Source organism: Chelmon rostratus, chromosome 4 (assembly GCF_017976325.1).
Source record: "Chelmon rostratus isolate fCheRos1 chromosome 4, fCheRos1.pri, whole genome shotgun sequence".
NCBI classification, from domain to species: domain Eukaryota; kingdom Metazoa; phylum Chordata; class Actinopteri; order Chaetodontiformes; family Chaetodontidae; genus Chelmon; species Chelmon rostratus.
In genome coordinates, this window is record NC_055661.1 from 8,902,534 (window position 1) to 8,919,701 (window position 17,168).

At 42.1% G+C, this 17,168-nt stretch overlaps 1 protein-coding gene and 1 non-coding gene across 2 annotated transcripts in view; one reads left to right on the forward strand and one right to left on the reverse strand.

Moving 5' to 3' along the window:
- hmcn1 (hemicentin 1) overlaps positions 1–17,168 on the forward strand; it is an 85,870-nt gene that overhangs the window by 49,279 nt on the left and 19,423 nt on the right. Inside the window, exons 32-65 of the mRNA XM_041934630.1 lie at positions 70–351; positions 1,686–1,794; positions 1,885–2,054; positions 2,305–2,459; positions 3,850–3,973; positions 4,146–4,247; positions 5,032–5,208; positions 5,485–5,636; positions 5,936–6,059; positions 7,791–7,966; positions 8,103–8,199; positions 8,667–8,789; positions 8,942–9,097; positions 9,546–9,827; positions 9,969–10,136; positions 11,219–11,332; positions 11,598–11,684; positions 11,797–11,988; positions 12,117–12,290; positions 12,389–12,502; positions 12,789–12,934; positions 13,073–13,223; positions 13,413–13,610; positions 13,691–13,804; positions 13,896–14,083; positions 14,558–14,654; positions 14,805–14,966; positions 15,139–15,252; positions 15,343–15,545; positions 15,950–16,031; positions 16,149–16,280; positions 16,449–16,598; positions 16,742–16,901; positions 17,001–17,125. Coding sequence (XP_041790564.1) covers positions 70–351; positions 1,686–1,794; positions 1,885–2,054; positions 2,305–2,459; positions 3,850–3,973; positions 4,146–4,247; positions 5,032–5,208; positions 5,485–5,636; positions 5,936–6,059; positions 7,791–7,966; positions 8,103–8,199; positions 8,667–8,789; positions 8,942–9,097; positions 9,546–9,827; positions 9,969–10,136; positions 11,219–11,332; positions 11,598–11,684; positions 11,797–11,988; positions 12,117–12,290; positions 12,389–12,502; positions 12,789–12,934; positions 13,073–13,223; positions 13,413–13,610; positions 13,691–13,804; positions 13,896–14,083; positions 14,558–14,654; positions 14,805–14,966; positions 15,139–15,252; positions 15,343–15,545; positions 15,950–16,031; positions 16,149–16,280; positions 16,449–16,598; positions 16,742–16,901; positions 17,001–17,125 — 5,100 coding nt within the window. The remainder of the gene's footprint in view (positions 1–69; positions 352–1,685; positions 1,795–1,884; positions 2,055–2,304; positions 2,460–3,849; positions 3,974–4,145; positions 4,248–5,031; positions 5,209–5,484; positions 5,637–5,935; positions 6,060–7,790; positions 7,967–8,102; positions 8,200–8,666; positions 8,790–8,941; positions 9,098–9,545; positions 9,828–9,968; positions 10,137–11,218; positions 11,333–11,597; positions 11,685–11,796; positions 11,989–12,116; positions 12,291–12,388; positions 12,503–12,788; positions 12,935–13,072; positions 13,224–13,412; positions 13,611–13,690; positions 13,805–13,895; positions 14,084–14,557; positions 14,655–14,804; positions 14,967–15,138; positions 15,253–15,342; positions 15,546–15,949; positions 16,032–16,148; positions 16,281–16,448; positions 16,599–16,741; positions 16,902–17,000; positions 17,126–17,168) is intronic.
- trnas-aga lies at positions 1,295–1,376 on the reverse strand. The gene has a single exon. It is a non-coding gene; the product is annotated as a tRNA-Ser (tRNA).

Consider the following 17,168-nt stretch of genomic DNA (forward strand, 5'->3'; position numbering starts at 1 on the left):
TGTCAATTAGATAGTAAAGGGAAAAAGTACACAAAGCTTAAACCCTCCTTTTTTTAACCCCCCCCCCAGTGCCTCCTACCATTGCAGGGGGTGATGACGGGCCAACTGAGAGGAAAGTGGTCCTCAGTAAGCCTCTGATCCTGGAGTGTGAGGCTGGAGGACACCCTCCCCCCTCCCTCACCTGGCTGAAGGATGGAGTTCCTGTGCGTGATGGCGATAGCATCCGTGTTCTCGAGCAGGGGAGTAAAATAGAAATCCTCTCAGCCACAGTGTCGGACTCGGGACGTTATGTCTGCGTGGCTACAAGCATCGCCGGGGAGAAGGAGGTCAAATATGATGTCAGAGTTTTAGGTATAAAAACACATTAAAATAACTATTTGAAGTTGTATAACCATATGCTATACTGACACTAGCATGCACAGCACATACAGTACACACACTCAGACCTCATTATTTTTATTCTTAAACTAATGAAACTTGATGAAAGCGACTTGAAAACAAGTGGGCTATCTCTGTGCAATCAAAAATGCACACAGTACCTTTTTAAATTGCTTTAAAAAGGTCAGTATGCTTTTGTGCACGTATGTTGTGGCAATATCGTTTGCTAATTCTTAAGCTTTGGCCTGACCTCACTGTTCTTTCCGCATTTCTTTGGTGCACCTCGATTCTAATTCACTAGTACTTAAACTCAATGAAATGGAGAATGATTTGTCTCCCTGCATAGTATATGAGCAGCACTTCAACATTTAGTTCACCACTGCTCACAAAGACAGGAGGTTCAAAAGAAACAGGCGCCAAGCATTTGATTCATTGCATGCCAGGTAAAAACACATCAGAGAGAAAAGACTTCATAGAGGGTTAGGATTAGCAGCTTGTTTTATAGCTGCTGTGAGACACAACATTTTTTGAGGAGTTATCTTGGTCCAGGTTGCCTGAGACATACTGTAATGTATAGAGCTTGAGCTGTCATCATAAATTAGAAACAGTATGGCTCTGTGACTTGTTAACATAACTCATGTTCGTAAAAAATCGATTTGCTTTTATGTATTTTTACCTTCAGCTCTTTCACACATCGTATCAGTACATGCCAGAGGAAAAAGCAGACCTTTTTTTGGACACAAAGCAATTCAAGTTGTCTAAATTTGCATCAAATGGCACAGTGCTGCTGCAGCCACACATTGCGGCCTTGTTGGTGTTTAAATCTCTATGAGCAAACCTAATCACTCCAACAGCCAGTGCCTGTCATGTTGAGTTTATTCTTGCACAGTTTGCAACAGCTGGAAAAGCATTGTGACGTTGTCGGCAGGATTCGGACCTGCGCGGGGAGACCCCAATGGATTTCTAGTCCATCGCCTTAACCACTCGGCCACGACAACATGCATAAGTGCTGGTCCAACACTATTACTTTGCGCCAAGAATGCTGCTATTTATACCATGTGTGCATTCCGCATGGGAAACCGACACCTGCCATGTGACTGTGGCTTCGGACGTCTGACTGATGTGCTTACACGAACTCTTCACAAATACCAAACAGTTCAGTTTAAAACACTTCAGAGCATGAGACCCTCCATTTTTTGAATACACGGAAATATTGAATTTGAATGTTGTAAATGGATATACCACAGTTTTCCAGAGTCATATACATTAAAACATGACTTCAAAAGATTTATGTCTTTCAATCCTAGTTCCTCCTTTCATTGATGGAGCTGATGACGTGACAGACAGCACAGTGATAATCAACAGCCCTTTGGAGCTGGAATGTCAGGCGACTGGAACACCTGCACCTGTCATCACGTAAGATCTCCTTTTCATGCATACAACTAAACGGATATGAATACACATGCATTGGCACACACATCCACTGTAAACACTATTCTTTTCCAGCTGGTACAAAGACAGGAAACCAGTCAGACAGGGCGAGGGGTTGCGGGTGGCAGCCAGCGGTCGACGGCTGGTTGTTTCCCGCGCTCAGGTCTCTGACACGGCTCGTTTCCAGTGTGTGGCCACGAATGAAGCAGGGGACCACGAGAGGGACTTCAATGTGGTTGTCCACGGTAAAATATTAAAGTGCTTCATCATATGATTTGCAGTCAAATGTTATCTGGCAACAAATGAATAGGGTGGGTCGTTTTGTACACACTATAATTTTAATAAATGTAATATATGCTTTAACTGCAAGCCACATGGACACTCTCATTTGGGGTAAATACTACTCTCTGGCTTTTTGGAATTCACTCTTTTTTTCCAAATTTGCTGCTGTAAAGTGTTTTTAAGAAAATGACTCTAACCTCCTCATCTTTCCAGTTCCTCCGTCCATTCGTACCACCGGGTTGGCTGAGCGGTCAGTCGTTCTCCACAAGCCCATCAGTCTGGAGTGCATCTCCAGTGGCATCCCTCCTCCCAGCATTACCTGGCTTAAAGATGGCCGACCTGTCGACACAACACAGGGGCACCTTAAGGTTTGTTCCCTGATTGACTGAATATTAATTAATTAAAACAAAATTTAAATTTTGACATGGCATACCACTGGACAGCGTCAGTCAAACCCTGCATGCAGACTTATGCTACTGAAATGCACCGAACAGTGTAAGCTGTTCACCAAATTTGACATGAATTGAAAAAAGAAACACACGCACACACACACTATTTTGTTTCAGTGCGGGCCTGTATTGGATATTTGAATTGCTGCCATACAACACAAATGAAAAAAAATTAAGGCACTGTTCTATTTTCCAGCAGAGCATTGCAAGGGAAAGTTTCCTGCCAAGCGTGTTTAGTTTTTTTTATAGTAAATGGAGTCAATTAGAGTTGACTCTTTGACTCTTGGCCTGTGATTTGTTTTCAGCAGCACATGTCTCCATGTAGGGTCATGTTTAAAGACATGGTGTAGCATTAGTTCAGGCAGAGCACTGCAGTCACGCTTGTATTGGTTGATTGGCATCAGCTGCAATATGCTTCACAATGATTGGCTCATTTACAGCTGTGTGGCTAGTAACATCCAATCATTTTCACACATGGCAACTGCATGGATATTATACTTACTTACTTATACTTACACTTATTACTCTCATGATCACACTCCACCACCACAACCTCCTTCTACTGTATGTGGTATTTCTTATTGTTGATTTAGCTACAATTTAATGTCCATGTATGTGTTTATTAAGAGGAATCAGCTGAATCCTCTTTACTGTCCAGATTTATTGAGCGCTCCTTCAAACAGCAGAGCCTTTTCTGCCACATCTAAATGGTCCCCTCCACACATGTTTTCCAATTTGTATAAAAATACTAGAGTTTAAATAATAATTTATGGCTGAAAAGCCGCAAAACTTCAATTATCTTGTTAAAATCCTTAAAATGACAAGTCCTTCATTTAAAATTCCATAATGTAATTGTTTTTCATTTTCAAGGTTGAGCTGTTGGACACAAGATGTCTCCTACTTAACTGAAAAGTCAATTCTCAGTGTGCACTGGGGGCTTGAGGTTTCACATTTATGCAAGTTGAATATTGGACTAGGAAAACAGCCTTCTAATGTCAGACGCTGCGCATATATCATTCTGCACAGTAAAGCTTAAACATTCAAGTGTCGGAACAAATAGAATAATACATTTTTGAGTAGAGGGGGACCTAAATTGTTTGAAACAAGTATGTGACTGAAGTGGAAATATTTGCTGTTTTCAAGCTTGAACCTTTAACTTTGTAGTCCCAACGAAATGTTTCTCTGCCAAATTCACTGACTAATACTTCTCACATGTGTATACTTTCACGCTCACGTTTTCACATGAAGAGTAGTTACAGTCTGAAATCTCTGTCTCCTCTGTGTGTGTTTGTGTTTGGATCTGTCACAGCTGGAGTCTGCAGGCAGAATGTTGAAGGTCACAGAGGCAAGGCTAGAGGATTCTGGGAGATACACCTGCCTGGCCACCAATGCAGCTGGTGAAGCCCAGCAGCACATACGGCTCAGTGTCCATGGTAACTGAAAGATACACAGTGCAAACTTTCTGCATGTTACTGTCTCACTTATCATCTGGTTTCTGTCATGTATACTCCTCTCTACTTTCTGTGTCAGAGGACTAGGTGGAGACAGGAGGATATCATCTTATAAATTGCTGTTCTTTTGTGTAATACTCTGTGTGTCCCTCAGAGCCTCCCAGTATCCCCTACTCTGGAGAGATCATCAACCAGACCATACTGTCCGGCTTTCCCACTGAGCTTGAGTGCAAGGCCACTGGCAGCCCATTACCTGGTAAGACGGCTCACAGGCTCCCTCCTCCATCCTGCTGTGGCCACTCACAGGCTCCAGGGCGTAGTTCTCTCAGCCTGCTGAGCTGGAATTGGCTGTACTGCTGCTTTCCTTATCTTTCACCATTAATGGAAAAGCAGAAAATTGATCTCAGATGATGCCCTACGGGCAGCCTTAATCTCTTCCCACTGCCTTTCTTTTCAGTATATAAGTTCAACACAGATAAGCAGTCGCATTCCAGTGTAACTGAGCACGAGGGATGTTTACGCATTTCACAGCAGGTGTTTCAATCCAACAATCTAATAACTGTGAAACCATGTTATGTGTAAAAATATTTGGCTAGAAATGTAGGTTAAACACCACTGTCTGAAGCAAAAGCATAGAGATCTTGTTTTTCATCTACTTTGTTTTGTCTGATGACAAACACATAAATAGTTATTTCTCAGTGTTTTCATGCTGTTAGTGTGCTCACAAATTTCACTGCAAAAATATTCAAGAACAAAATTCTACTTATGGTAAAATAGGTCAAAATACATGTATCTGATCTGTTTCTATGTTACTTCATAGACCTTTAAGGTCAACTGAAAATGGTTTGTTTACTTTACTGAGGGCTGAAACTAAACATTGTGAAGCAGCTTTTAATTTCTCTTCTACACATATTTAGAACAAATGTTCACAAAATCTGAGATCTGATCCAACTCAAAACTCTTTAAATCAATCATTTAAATGTAATGTGTTTTTTTTTTTTGCTTTATGTAAAGCACTCTGAATAACCCTTGTGCCTCAGCTATCACTTGGTACAAAGATGGCCGCCCGCTGACCAGTGCAGCTGGGGTGACTCTGCTGAAGCGTGGCCAGGTGCTGGAGATTGAACGGGCTCAACTGTCTGATACTGGAATATATAGATGTGTAGCGGTGAACCTGGCTGGAGTTGCTGAGATATCCCACAGCCTGCAGGTGTACGGTGAGTGACTTTCTATATGACATGCATGAAAGAGAGATCCTAAATTAAATCAGATAACATCAGATATGATGACACAACACTGTTTCTCTATAATTAGACTTGACTGAGGGACAAAGATACGCTTCAGCTACCTTCCTTGTCCAACTTCTTTAAAGTCTAGCAGTGTTGTAGAATTCCTGTACCATGTACAGGACGTATAATCAAATACAGCATCTGACTATAAGTCATGCATCGTTGCAGTTATTCTTAACAATTTCCTTGTTGTTTTTCTTGCAGTGCCTCCGGTCATCTCAAGCCGAGGTGGTACGGTAACAGTTGTGGTGAATGAAGCTGCCAGGCTGGAGTGTGAGGCCACCGGAGTTCCTCTGCCCAGCCTCACATGGCTCAAAGATGGCAGCCCCGTGGCAATTGTGTCACATGGCATGGAGGTACAAATAATTACATCATTTAAATGCATGAATCAATTCAGGTTTTAGTGATGTAATGTCATATTTTTGTGCCATGCAACTTTGATATGCTTAAACCCAAAAGTAAAATTATGAACATGTACACATTACTCAAAACTTATCTCTTTTGTTATATAGATTTGTTAGGAAGAAAATTCCCATACTTTATTCAATGTTATGGTACAATGACAGTACTTTTCTGTAGGTCTTTTGCTGACTGTGTTTATGTGTCTTTGTGTGTGTGCGGTGCTCTGTGGTCTGGTCTGCTGTCTCCCTCTCAGGTGTTGTCTGGTGGCAGAGTGCTGTCTCTGAACAGTGCACTGGTTAGTGATACAGGCAGGTACACCTGTGTGGCTGTCAACGCCGGAGGAGAACAAAATAGAGAATATGACCTCAGGGTTTATGGTGAGTAAATGCATATGTCTGACGCTCAGGGATTATTCTCTGCCATTTTACCGACAATAGAATTATCTGCTTAATTGAGAAAATAACCATCAGGTTGTTTATCTGATCTGAAATATGAAAGTAAGTTGCAGCCTGAGTAAGTTTCGATGGTGGGTTTACCCTTTTGCTTACTGTTGGATCACAGATTGAGCCTTTTATCAGCCGACAGCGGCATAACTTTCATCATCCTCATTACCCAGACTTAAAAAAATGCTTCATTGCATCCCAAGTAAAGTCAGACCTTGGATGAAGAGTGTTTAATTTGATGGGATGCTTTGAAATAAATATGAATTTTGGTATTAAAGTAGTTGTAAAATATTAGCTTCATTAGGCAAGTTGCTGGCAGGCACTGTTGAAAGAACAGAGCTTATGTTCACTTCTCCTTAGGACACAGTCTTCCTGTTCATGACTTTAATGTCTTTTTAATGTCTTTCAACAGAGCACCAGATCCAGCACGAAACATGAACCGAAATACTGAAACAATATTTGAAAAGGCCTTGAGCGAAACACGTGCATGCAGAGGAAGTATGATTTGACTAAATTTAGCCTTTCAATAAACCTTGTCAGTTTCCTACACAGAGCTGAGCTTGATGGCAAATCAGTTGTTATACAAGTCTAATCAAAGCTAATGTCACTGAGGTAGCAGGAGACAAGCAGTTTACATATAGGAGATTGTAAAGGCTGTGCTTGTGTGCATCTGTCCCTGTATGTCCATTTGAACACATGTTCAAAATACAAACATCCACATGACTTGCGTTTTCTCAGAAAGATCAAAAAGAGCGTGTCCAGAGAAATAAAGGCAGATTTGTTGTGGTAATTGCTACCATTCTTCAGCAGCTTCCTGTGTCTGGCCAAATCCTGAGCGGAGGGCCTGTTTCTGTCCTTCCCCAATGACTTGTGCTTTGTCTGTCCGATGATCATGATGCAGGGGAAATTGGTCGGCAGTCATTTTCTAGTCCAGGACAGATTCGCCAAAAAGGACAAACTGTCTTGTGCAAAACTGATAAATAGAAGCTTAGATGAACAAAATTGCTATAAAATTGCTGTTATATTTAAGGAGCCAGTCTTCTGTTAGAATAGAGACATTGTCATACATAGGGTGGAGACTTCCAGACATTTCCTGAGTTGTTACATCACAGTTGCCAATAAACCACAGTCTGTGGCTCTGAGGTGTGTTTTTTCGTGTTTGCGCCACATGCAAATCATGTTCAGCAAAAATTATGAGAAATCTTGGATCTACCCATCTTCAGTCATGATGATACTTAGTCACAGGAGTACAGGAACATTCTTGTGGAATGTCTTTGCTCATGAATCATTATGCATCGCAGTGCGTGCTAGCAATTTCCATGGAGATTAGGTTTCTTGAACTCCTTGGAAATGAAGGTACTCTGATTGTTGATACCACAAACAAATGTTGAAGTGCTTTAATGGTGCTGTCATAGCCCAAGATAGAATTAGAGCTTAAAGAGCATCAGATGAAACAATTATTCTGTTTGCTCATGAGGTAATATCAAGATTTTACAGCATTCAGAACGGCTCAGCGGGCTAACTTTCAAGGTCAATCAGTGTAAAAGAGCATGTAAATATTTCATGTGGGTACCTCATTCAGTGGCTCGTTTTGTATGCATGGTTCTCTGTTCAGAGGAGGTGTTGGATCATATAACCTGTAGCCTGCCTTTATGTCCGCCACAGTGCCCCCTAACATCAAGGGTGAGGAGGTGAATGCCACAGTGATGCTCGGCCGTCCGGTGGAGCTTCACTGCCAGAGCGATGCAATCCCCCCGCCTACCCTCTCCTGGCGCAAAGATGGCCGCCCACTCTTCAGGAAGCCCGGTCTGACTGTTTCAGAGGACGGGAGTGTGCTCAAGGTACGACCAGAGTTAGAGATTTTAAAACGGCTTAGTAAATTCTGTAAGAGCTAACAGTGCATTCAGTTCTTTTTAACAATAATTATCATGTTTATTAGCTTTAGGGTTTAAATTTGTCTATGAATGTAATTGTTAGGTCGATAGTGCCCAGGTGCAGGATTCCGGAAGGTATTCCTGTGAAGCCACCAATGTTGCCGGCAAAACAGAGAAGAACTATAACCTTAATGTTTGGGGTGAGTTTATATTATTTTTTGGTTTTATGTGTTTGTTGTTCTGTTCATGAGAATAAGTTTGTGTTTGCTCCGGGGCTGATTCTAATGTTGATTCTGACATTGAACTAAGTTGTCTATGCAGTCTATGAAAGACTGCATGGGCCTGTTATCATTAACACCTGTGTTTGAGCTGAACTGAAACCCGTCTTTTATGATGACACCAATGGTTGGGCATAATTTTGGTTTCAGTTCTACATCCACTGTTCTATGTTTTGCTTCCATGGTTTGTGTGTTCTTATATTTAAGAATGACATAAACTTTGTTTTTAACATTCTCTCTGTCAACCTATTGACATTTTATTTTCTTCAGATTTGTCACAGCAGTGGTTTTGCAGTGTTAGGCTTTGCTCTTAAACTTAGTGAAATGCACCGCCATGTACCTTGAATAAGATGTGAGCGCCTCCCTTTGGTCTCCTGTCATTATTACAGTTTCTCCCAGCATTCGCGGCTCAGAGGAGGTGTCTCCTCTGTCTGTGATTGAAGGAAGTCTCATCACTCTGGTGTGTGAGTCCAGTGGCATACCGCCCCCCAGCCTCACCTGGAGGAAGAACGGTAAATGAATCAGTGTTTGTAAGAGACACAGAGAAACAAGTGGGGCAAAAACAGCAAAAGAACTATGCGATGTGAACATTGTATGATGCGCTGAATACAATGCGGGTCACATGTTTGAACTCCATACCTAACCTGTGACTTATGTGTCCCAGGTTCTGAGCTTAAGTCAGACCAGCGGCTCAGGGTATTGTCAGGAGGTCGCCAGCTGCAGATCTCCAGCGCTGAGAGGACAGATACAGCCTCCTACACCTGCACAGCCTCCAGCGCAGCTGGTACCACTTCCAAAGAGTACAGCCTGCAGGTTTATGGTATGTGTGTGCCACCATATCTGCTATATCTCTTGGCCAAAGTCATTTCTATTCTTATTTTGCATTTTATCAGTGAACAGAAATAGGGATTTCACTGCCAGACAAATGTTATCGGTTATAGGGAGGAAGTTATGTGTTGGTGTGTGTTGAAGATGGCAAATAGAGGCAATAACGAGTCCTTTATTTGTACTATTTTGGACCAGGGCTGAGACAAGAATGCAAGACAGCGAACTGATGCTTAATTTTACAAAAAAAAATGAGAAGAGGCATGAAACAAATATATTTTTGTTCCATGTTTAAAAGGACAAAAGCACAGTTTGACAGAAAGATGTACAGTAAGAAATATGGTGGTACCATTGACAATATATACCTAACAAATGCATGCTACGAGTGTTTACCATCTCCTGAAGAAACATGTGCACCAACTCACTTGCTTTTCTCACTTTAGTCCGCCCTTCCATCAGACGCAGCGAGGGCGACAGTGATGACATCGCTGTGACTAAAGGAGGTGATGTGACCCTACAGTGTGCTGCAGAGGGCGTGCCACGACCAGCTGTCACATGGCTGAAAGATGGGCGGCCTATCACGGGTCAGCATGGTGCCAAGGTCCTGAACGAGGGGAGGCTGTTGCAGATTAGAGATGCTAAGGTGTCAGACACAGGACGCTATACCTGTATCGCTGTTAATGTGGCAGGACAGGCTGACAGCAAGCATGACATCAGTGTCCATGGTATGAATCATCAGCTGTTTCTGAAGAAGTTTTTTTTTTTTTGCTTTGATCTTTCTTGTTGTAATCACCAATCTTAGGATAGGTACAGTCCATCTCAAGGTCTTTCTGTCCCATTCCTTCATCCCCTCTCCTCTTGTTCAGTCCCACCTAATATAATTGGTCAGGTAAAGGTGCCAGAGAATGTGAGTGTCGTGGTGAAGAACCCAGTGGCTCTGAGCTGTGAGGCTTCTGGCATTCCACTTCCTGCCATCAGCTGGCTGAAGGATGGTCGGCCAATCAAAGCTTCCAGCTCAGTGCGTGTCCTCTCGGGTGAGTTCCTGATTTTCTGGGCTTTCTCTGATGTTGTTGGGAAAGTGTTTTTTTTTTTTTTTTTTTTTAAGAAACAGTCACAAGATTCACAAAATATGCAATATTTCAAATTTTAGTTTTTAAGCTTGGCCTTGGTCGTATTGTATGTCATGTCAGATCTTCAAAGGTTGATACAATTCTTTGTTAGAACAGACTCAAGAAAAGCAAGCCACCAAGAATGTGAATGATGAGTCTACATTTTCAAATGAGTATCTGGAACTATTTTGCTTCCTAGTTGGGTTTCAGAGGGCAAGCAGTTGCAATACATCACCAGTAATTCAGTGTAATAGGATCATTGCAACGGGGGCCAAACTCAACAGACAGAGATTTGTGAAAGAAGACAAACAAGAGCAACTGCTTCGAATTGTGTTTTTAAACATTTAACAAGATGTATCGGGTGCTTCCAATTTAAACTGAGGCCCCTGAAGTTAAGCTTACTACCTAAATTGCTTGTGCAGAACTGAAAGTCCCACGCTCAGCCAAGTTGCCCCATTTGTTTTTCAACTTATCTACATTATGTACATGAGCTCAGGAGAATGGGGGATTATTTGCATCCAAAAAATACAAATTACAAATTTAACATAATTGCTTAGAAAAAAAAACAAAGACATGGTGGTGTGATGGCACTTGTGGTCAGAAGGGTAGCCTCATGTTGAGGTGTATCAGTTATTATGCGTAGGATACAGTATTCTAGGTTAATTCAGTGCAGTGCAGAAGTCACATTGTGTCAATGTTGGACACTTGTTTTCTCAGGAGATTCTCACAAACCCTGTGAAGATGTTGTTTTTAAAGACAGATGCCATCAGTCTTGAGTCTCATTAAATGGATTTGTAAATGTTTTAACAGCTGTGAGTCTCAGAGACTTAAATTCTTCCCGTTAATTGATGCCAGTTTTCAGAGAGCGGTGATGTACTTTCAACGGACTTGAAATGTTGTCAACACGTCCAAGTGATATTTTCCTTTTGTGAAAAATGACATAGCCTTTGAAAACATTCCACGATGACAATAGATAAATGATAATAAATGGTCCATATCATCTCCAGGGGGCCGGAGCCTGCGTCTGATGCATGCTGCGCTGGAGGATGCTGGGAGATACACCTGTATTGTGTCGAACAGCGCTGGAGAGGAAAGGAAGAACTTTGACCTCGACATCCTCAGTAAAGATAAACGTCTTCTGTTTTAGTATTTGGTCAGATGGCGTCATAATGACTGAAAGTGTTCAGAATAACTTCCCTGTACAGATTAAAATGCTTTTTAAAAGTCTATGTCAGGAATGAACATTTGTTTACATATATAGGTCCTTTGTTCTCATATCACATAAATATGAAGAGATGTGTTGACCATGGATCTTACTGTTAAGGCTTTTTAATGAATGGGGAGACAGTGAGAGCCATGTAACTGATTTTCAGTCTAATTCGACAGTTCCACCAAACATTGTGGACGAGGGAACAGTGGTGGATACGAAAGTCAAGGAGAAACACAACGTTACTCTCACCTGTGAGGCGTCAGGTAATTGGCATACCATATGAAAATTCTCTTGATCAATCCTTAATGTAAATAACATTAAACATGCAGTAACCTCTGTCTGCTGCCACTTTGACTCCACCGTATAATTTCCCAGGCAACCCTGTACCAGAGATTAAATGGCTGAAGGATGGCCAGCTGTTGGTGCCTGACAGACGGCACCAAATTTTGTCTCACGGCCGTTTCCTGCAAATCTCTGGGACCCAAGTTGCAGACACTGGCAGGTACAGCTGCCTGGCATCTAACAGTGCAGGGGATCGCAGCCGGCACTTCAACCTCAATGTCCTGGGTACAGATACAACTCTTTTTAATCTGCTGAGGATCATGTCTAGAATCAATTAAACTTTTTGAGTTGAACATGAGTCATATTCTTCTATCTAGATTTAATTGCTCTGCTCTTCCCTCATTTTTTTCCAGTTTCTCCCACTATTGCTGGGTCAGGTCCTGATGGTTCTGCAGAGGAGGTGACAGTAACTCTGAGCAGTCCCACCTCTCTGTTGTGTGAAGTTCAGTCCTACCCTCCTGCTCTCATCACCTGGCTCAAGGACGGCACTCCGTTTGAGTCCAGTCGTAACGTCCGAGTCCTTCCAGGTTTGAGATCACATGCACATAACAATAAAATCAAGTGGAATAGAATACTGGAGTATCGTAGGTACATCTTTTGTGAATTATGACCCTTGCTTTCACAGGTGGGCGAACACTGCAAATTCTCAATGCTAAAGAAGAGGATGCTGGGAGATATACCTGTGTGGCCACTAATGAGGCTGGAGAGTCACTGAAGCACTATGAGGTCAAGGTTTATGGTAAGATTGCTGTATTTTTTATTAATGCTGAATCTTTCATTATGAGACAAGAAATAGATACAGTATATAGCTTTTCATATGGCAAATCTCAGTTCTAGCAAATACCATTGCAAATGCTTACATAAACATGTAAATTTAACTAAAATCACAGATAAGAATGATCACTGATCAAATTCTTAACAGTACTTTAATGTCAAGCACAATCTGTAAATTCTCGAAAACTGATCACATAAACATACCAATATACATATGGCAAAGTAACCGAAAACATGTTTCTTGAGTCCAGTTCCCCCTCAGATCAATAAGAATGATATCCCAGGGGAAGGACTGGCCCCCAAAGAGGTCAAGATCAAGGTCAACAGCACACTGACCCTGGAGTGTGCAGCTCAGGCCTTTCCCACCCCAGCACTGCAGTGGTACAAGGACGGACAGGTAGAAATCTCATTTGATTCCACTTGACATTTTGGGAGAAAATAAGAAGGTACACACATATATGTGTGTATATATTGTAAAAGGTTAAGGTTTGTAAATGATAATCTCCCGTCTCATGTTTTGTTGTTTCATACACAGATCCTGCAGGCAGATGACCATGTGTCCATAACAGCCAATGGTCGTATTGTTCAGATCAAGCATGCTCAGGTGTCAGACACTGGCCGCTACACCTGCGTAGCCACAAATATAGCTGGAGAGGATGAGAAGGACTTTGATGTAAATATACAAGGTGAACTGGGTTGACTGATGCTGACGTGTTAACTGAGATAATTTGTGCATTTCACGGGCTCAAAAATCATTGTCTTGCTGTTGTTTGTGTGTTTTTATTGTAATATGAACACTGCATATTAAAAATGGTTGTGTCTTTAAAATAATAACATTCATTTTAAACTTTAAACCCCCCCACTCCCCTATTCAGTTCCTCCTAATTTCAACAGGCCAGGTGGAGTTGGGGATACCACGTCTTCCCCAGGCTTTGAGGGGGATGTTCGAGATGTGATCCTCAACAATCCCATCTCTCTGTACTGTGAGACCAATGCTGTCCCTCCTCCAACACTCACCTGGTACAAAGATGGACAGCTGCTGACCTCCAATGACAAAGTTCTGATCTTGCCAGGTGAGATAGACAAAGAAAACAGAAAGAAAGCGAGGCAGCAAGACAAAGAATGAGGTCCTACTAATGAGTTCAATTTTCAGGTGGGCGAGTGCTACAGATTCCCAGAGCCCAGGCTGAAGACTCAGGCAGGTACACATGTGTGGCTGTCAACGAAGCAGGAGAAGACTCCATTCAGTATGATGTTAGAGTGTTATGTGAGTAAAAACACTTTTCTTTGTTGTGCAAGTATCAGTCAGTTTTCGCAAAGAGAACAGTGTCTCATGGTCTATTTCTATCCTGAATCAGTGCCCCCGATCATAAGGGAAGCAGACGGTGATTTGCCTGATGAGGTCACAGTCTTAGTCAACAAAACTACCCAACTGGAGTGCCACGTGGATGGAAACCCCGCTCCCAAGATCACCTGGTTTAAGGACAGCCAGCCAGTCAGCTCTGATGGGACACATAGAATCCTGTCCAATGGGAGAACGCTTCAGGTAACAAGCAGGAAGGGCGGATTGTTGTTCTCAACATGTCTTATAGCCCATTTTTGCATTTAAAACTATTCCAAAGTTCCTGTAATATACCAATTGTCTGTAAAATCAACAGAAGTCTTTAATCATCATGCAGATTCTACAAATATGTGGAGCTTCAAATATATAAAGTGACTCTCTCACATATTCATTCATATATTAATATCACGACCAGAAAAATAGAAACCTGTGAACAATATATTGCAGTCCAACAGTAGGGACAATTTATGCAGTTTGTGAAGCTGTTCAACATTGGGTCCATCCACTTTTATGTAAATGGAAGCCAGGTAAAGTCCAGATAAGTCAAACACACAAATTTAAAACAAACACTCCATCACTTTAATGAGACATATTATGTCTGTGTACTGTACAGTGGATCTGTGTTCTTACTCGATTCTATCTCCTATCTATTCTATCTGTATCTGTCCCAACCATCAGGTGTTGACTGCTCAGGTATCTGACACAGGGCGCTATATGTGTGTGGCTGACAATGTGGCTGGAAGTGCAGAAAAATCCTTCAACCTTAATGTTCATGGTGAGTCACATGTGAAATGGTACATTAAATTGACATTGTTAATATCCTTGTTTTATTTTTATTTTTGGAAGATCTACATTGAAAAACTGCACTTTAATAACTAAAAATTCTGTTGACTGTACTTAATGTTTCTTATCTTTTTCCTCTCAGTGCCTCCCACCATTATCGGCCTGAGTTCTGAGACTGTGACTGTGGTGGTGAACAACTTCGTGTCTCTCTCTTGTGAAGCCACTGGTTTCCCCCCTCCCACCTTGAGTTGGCTAAATGACAGGGGCCCCATTCAGGCCAACACCAATGCGCTCATCATGCCAGGTACTGCGAGCTTGGGTCACATTTAACAGAATGAACTTTTTGCGGTTGGTGGCAACTGAATGTAAAGAAAACAAAAGAATATCTCGAGCATGTCATAAAAATGATCAAGACCAACAACAAGCTGCAGAATTGTAGATTCTGAATGTTTCTTTGTGTCCATTCGTGCCTTCAGGTGGTCGTACACTACAGATTCTTAAAGCAAAAGTATCTGATGGGGGAAAGTACAGCTGTGTGGCCATGAACGCAGCAGGAGAGGCTTACAAACACATCTACCTCACCGTTTTTGGTCAGTCCACATCCACATTGTGTGTACTGTTCACTGAACACCTGACTTCGGCCTGACAGTAAATGTCTCCCTCTCTCTTCGGCCTTTCAGTTCCACCGAGTATCCGGGACAGTAGTGGGGACTCTCCCGTGGTGGTGAATGTGCTCGTTGGTAAATCGGTAACTCTGGAGTGTGAGTCCAACGCTGTACCTCCTCCCACCATCACCTGGTACAAGAACGGCAGGGTGGTGACAGAATCAGCCAACCTGCGCATCCTGGCAGAGGGACAGATGCTTGAGATCAAAGGCTCAGAGGTAGATGAATGAATTCCATGTTGTCTGTTCTTGTTCTCTATCATTTTTATTTTTTCAGCAACATCATTCAGCGATCGCATGTCAAATCAAACAGCGTGGCCTTTGCTGTGATGCCTTTTTTCTTTGTTTTTGTTTTGGTAGAGTTTTTGTAGGAGTCACTCTTGTGTGTGGGGGCTCAGCCATAGTAGCTATCACTTCTCAATTGAATAAAGTAAATGTGTCAAGTCCCCCTGGAAGGATTTTTCAACACATATCTATCAACTATAAGGGAAACGTTCCTATATTCCCTCATACCAGAGGGGTTTCTAATTAGGGGCTATTGCAGATACAGTGTGGATATAAGGCTGCTTTATGTTTTGGCTTTGTTTTTTCCATCTTCTTTATATCCCTCCTCTGTTCTTCAGGTGTCTGATACTGGACAATATGTTTGCAAGGCCACCAATGTCGCTGGACAAGTGGACAAGAACTTCCACTTAAATATCTATGGTAGCATATTTAGACATTCATTTATTCAAAAATCTGAAAATTCATGAAACGCATTGGGTATTATCAAGCAATGCTTACTGTATAATATTAAAGAAATCTCTCTCTCTCTCTCTTCAGTACCTCCCAGCATCGATGGCCCAGCAGAGGAGAGTGTTGTAGAAACCGTCAGTAACCCAGTCATCTTTGCCTGTGATGCTACTGGAATCCCTCCTCCCAGTCTCGCATGGTTGAAGAATGGACGACTCATAGGTACGCCCTCGTTATTCATCTGTACCTGACATTTAAATCAAATTACATTTGTTTCTTAACAAGTTTACACAGTGTAAAAAAACATAAGTGTGGATGAGGCAAATGGTACAGTAAGTTTGTCATTATCATATAATTTATACCAAACATGTGACCTTCATATTTCTTTAGAGAACTCAGAGTCTCTGGAGATGCACATCTTCTCAGGAGGAAGCAAGCTGCAGATTGCACGGTCACAACTTTCTGACAGCGGCACTTACACGTGTGTGGCCTCCAATGTGGAGGGCAAGGCACGCAAGAGCTACCACCTCACCATACAAGGTACGTGCACAATGCATAGTCACTAGAAAAAAATGTTGCAATGCAAAAGCACATTGTTTCTAGAGAAACTTCCCTGAAAGTTGCGACATAATCTTCTCAGGCTTCATGTGTCATCCATGAACTGTACGCATATTCTCTCTTAGTCCCTCCCAGTATCTCTGGATCAGAGCTGCCCAGTGAAATAGGAGTCCTCCTAAATGAAAGCATCCAGCTGGTCTGTCGAGCCAGGGGAACCCCGACTCCAACCATCCAGTGGTTGAAAGAAGGGGAGGTCATCAACAACACGAGGAGCTCAGGGCTCAGGTAATGCTCGCGACAAAAAAAAGAACAAAATAGAAGAAAATGTACAGCAGGCCAATCCAGTGATAAGTGATGTTATAATGATGCTGCCTTGGTGTTCAGGATCAGTCCAGACGGCAGCACACTCACTGTGACTGGAGCTCACACCACTGACAGTGGCAAGTACACCTGTGTGGCCACCAACACTGCAGGAGAAGAGGACAGGATATTCAATCTGAATGTTTATGGTGGGTTTCATGCTTTTTTTACTTTTCATGTATCATCCAGTGC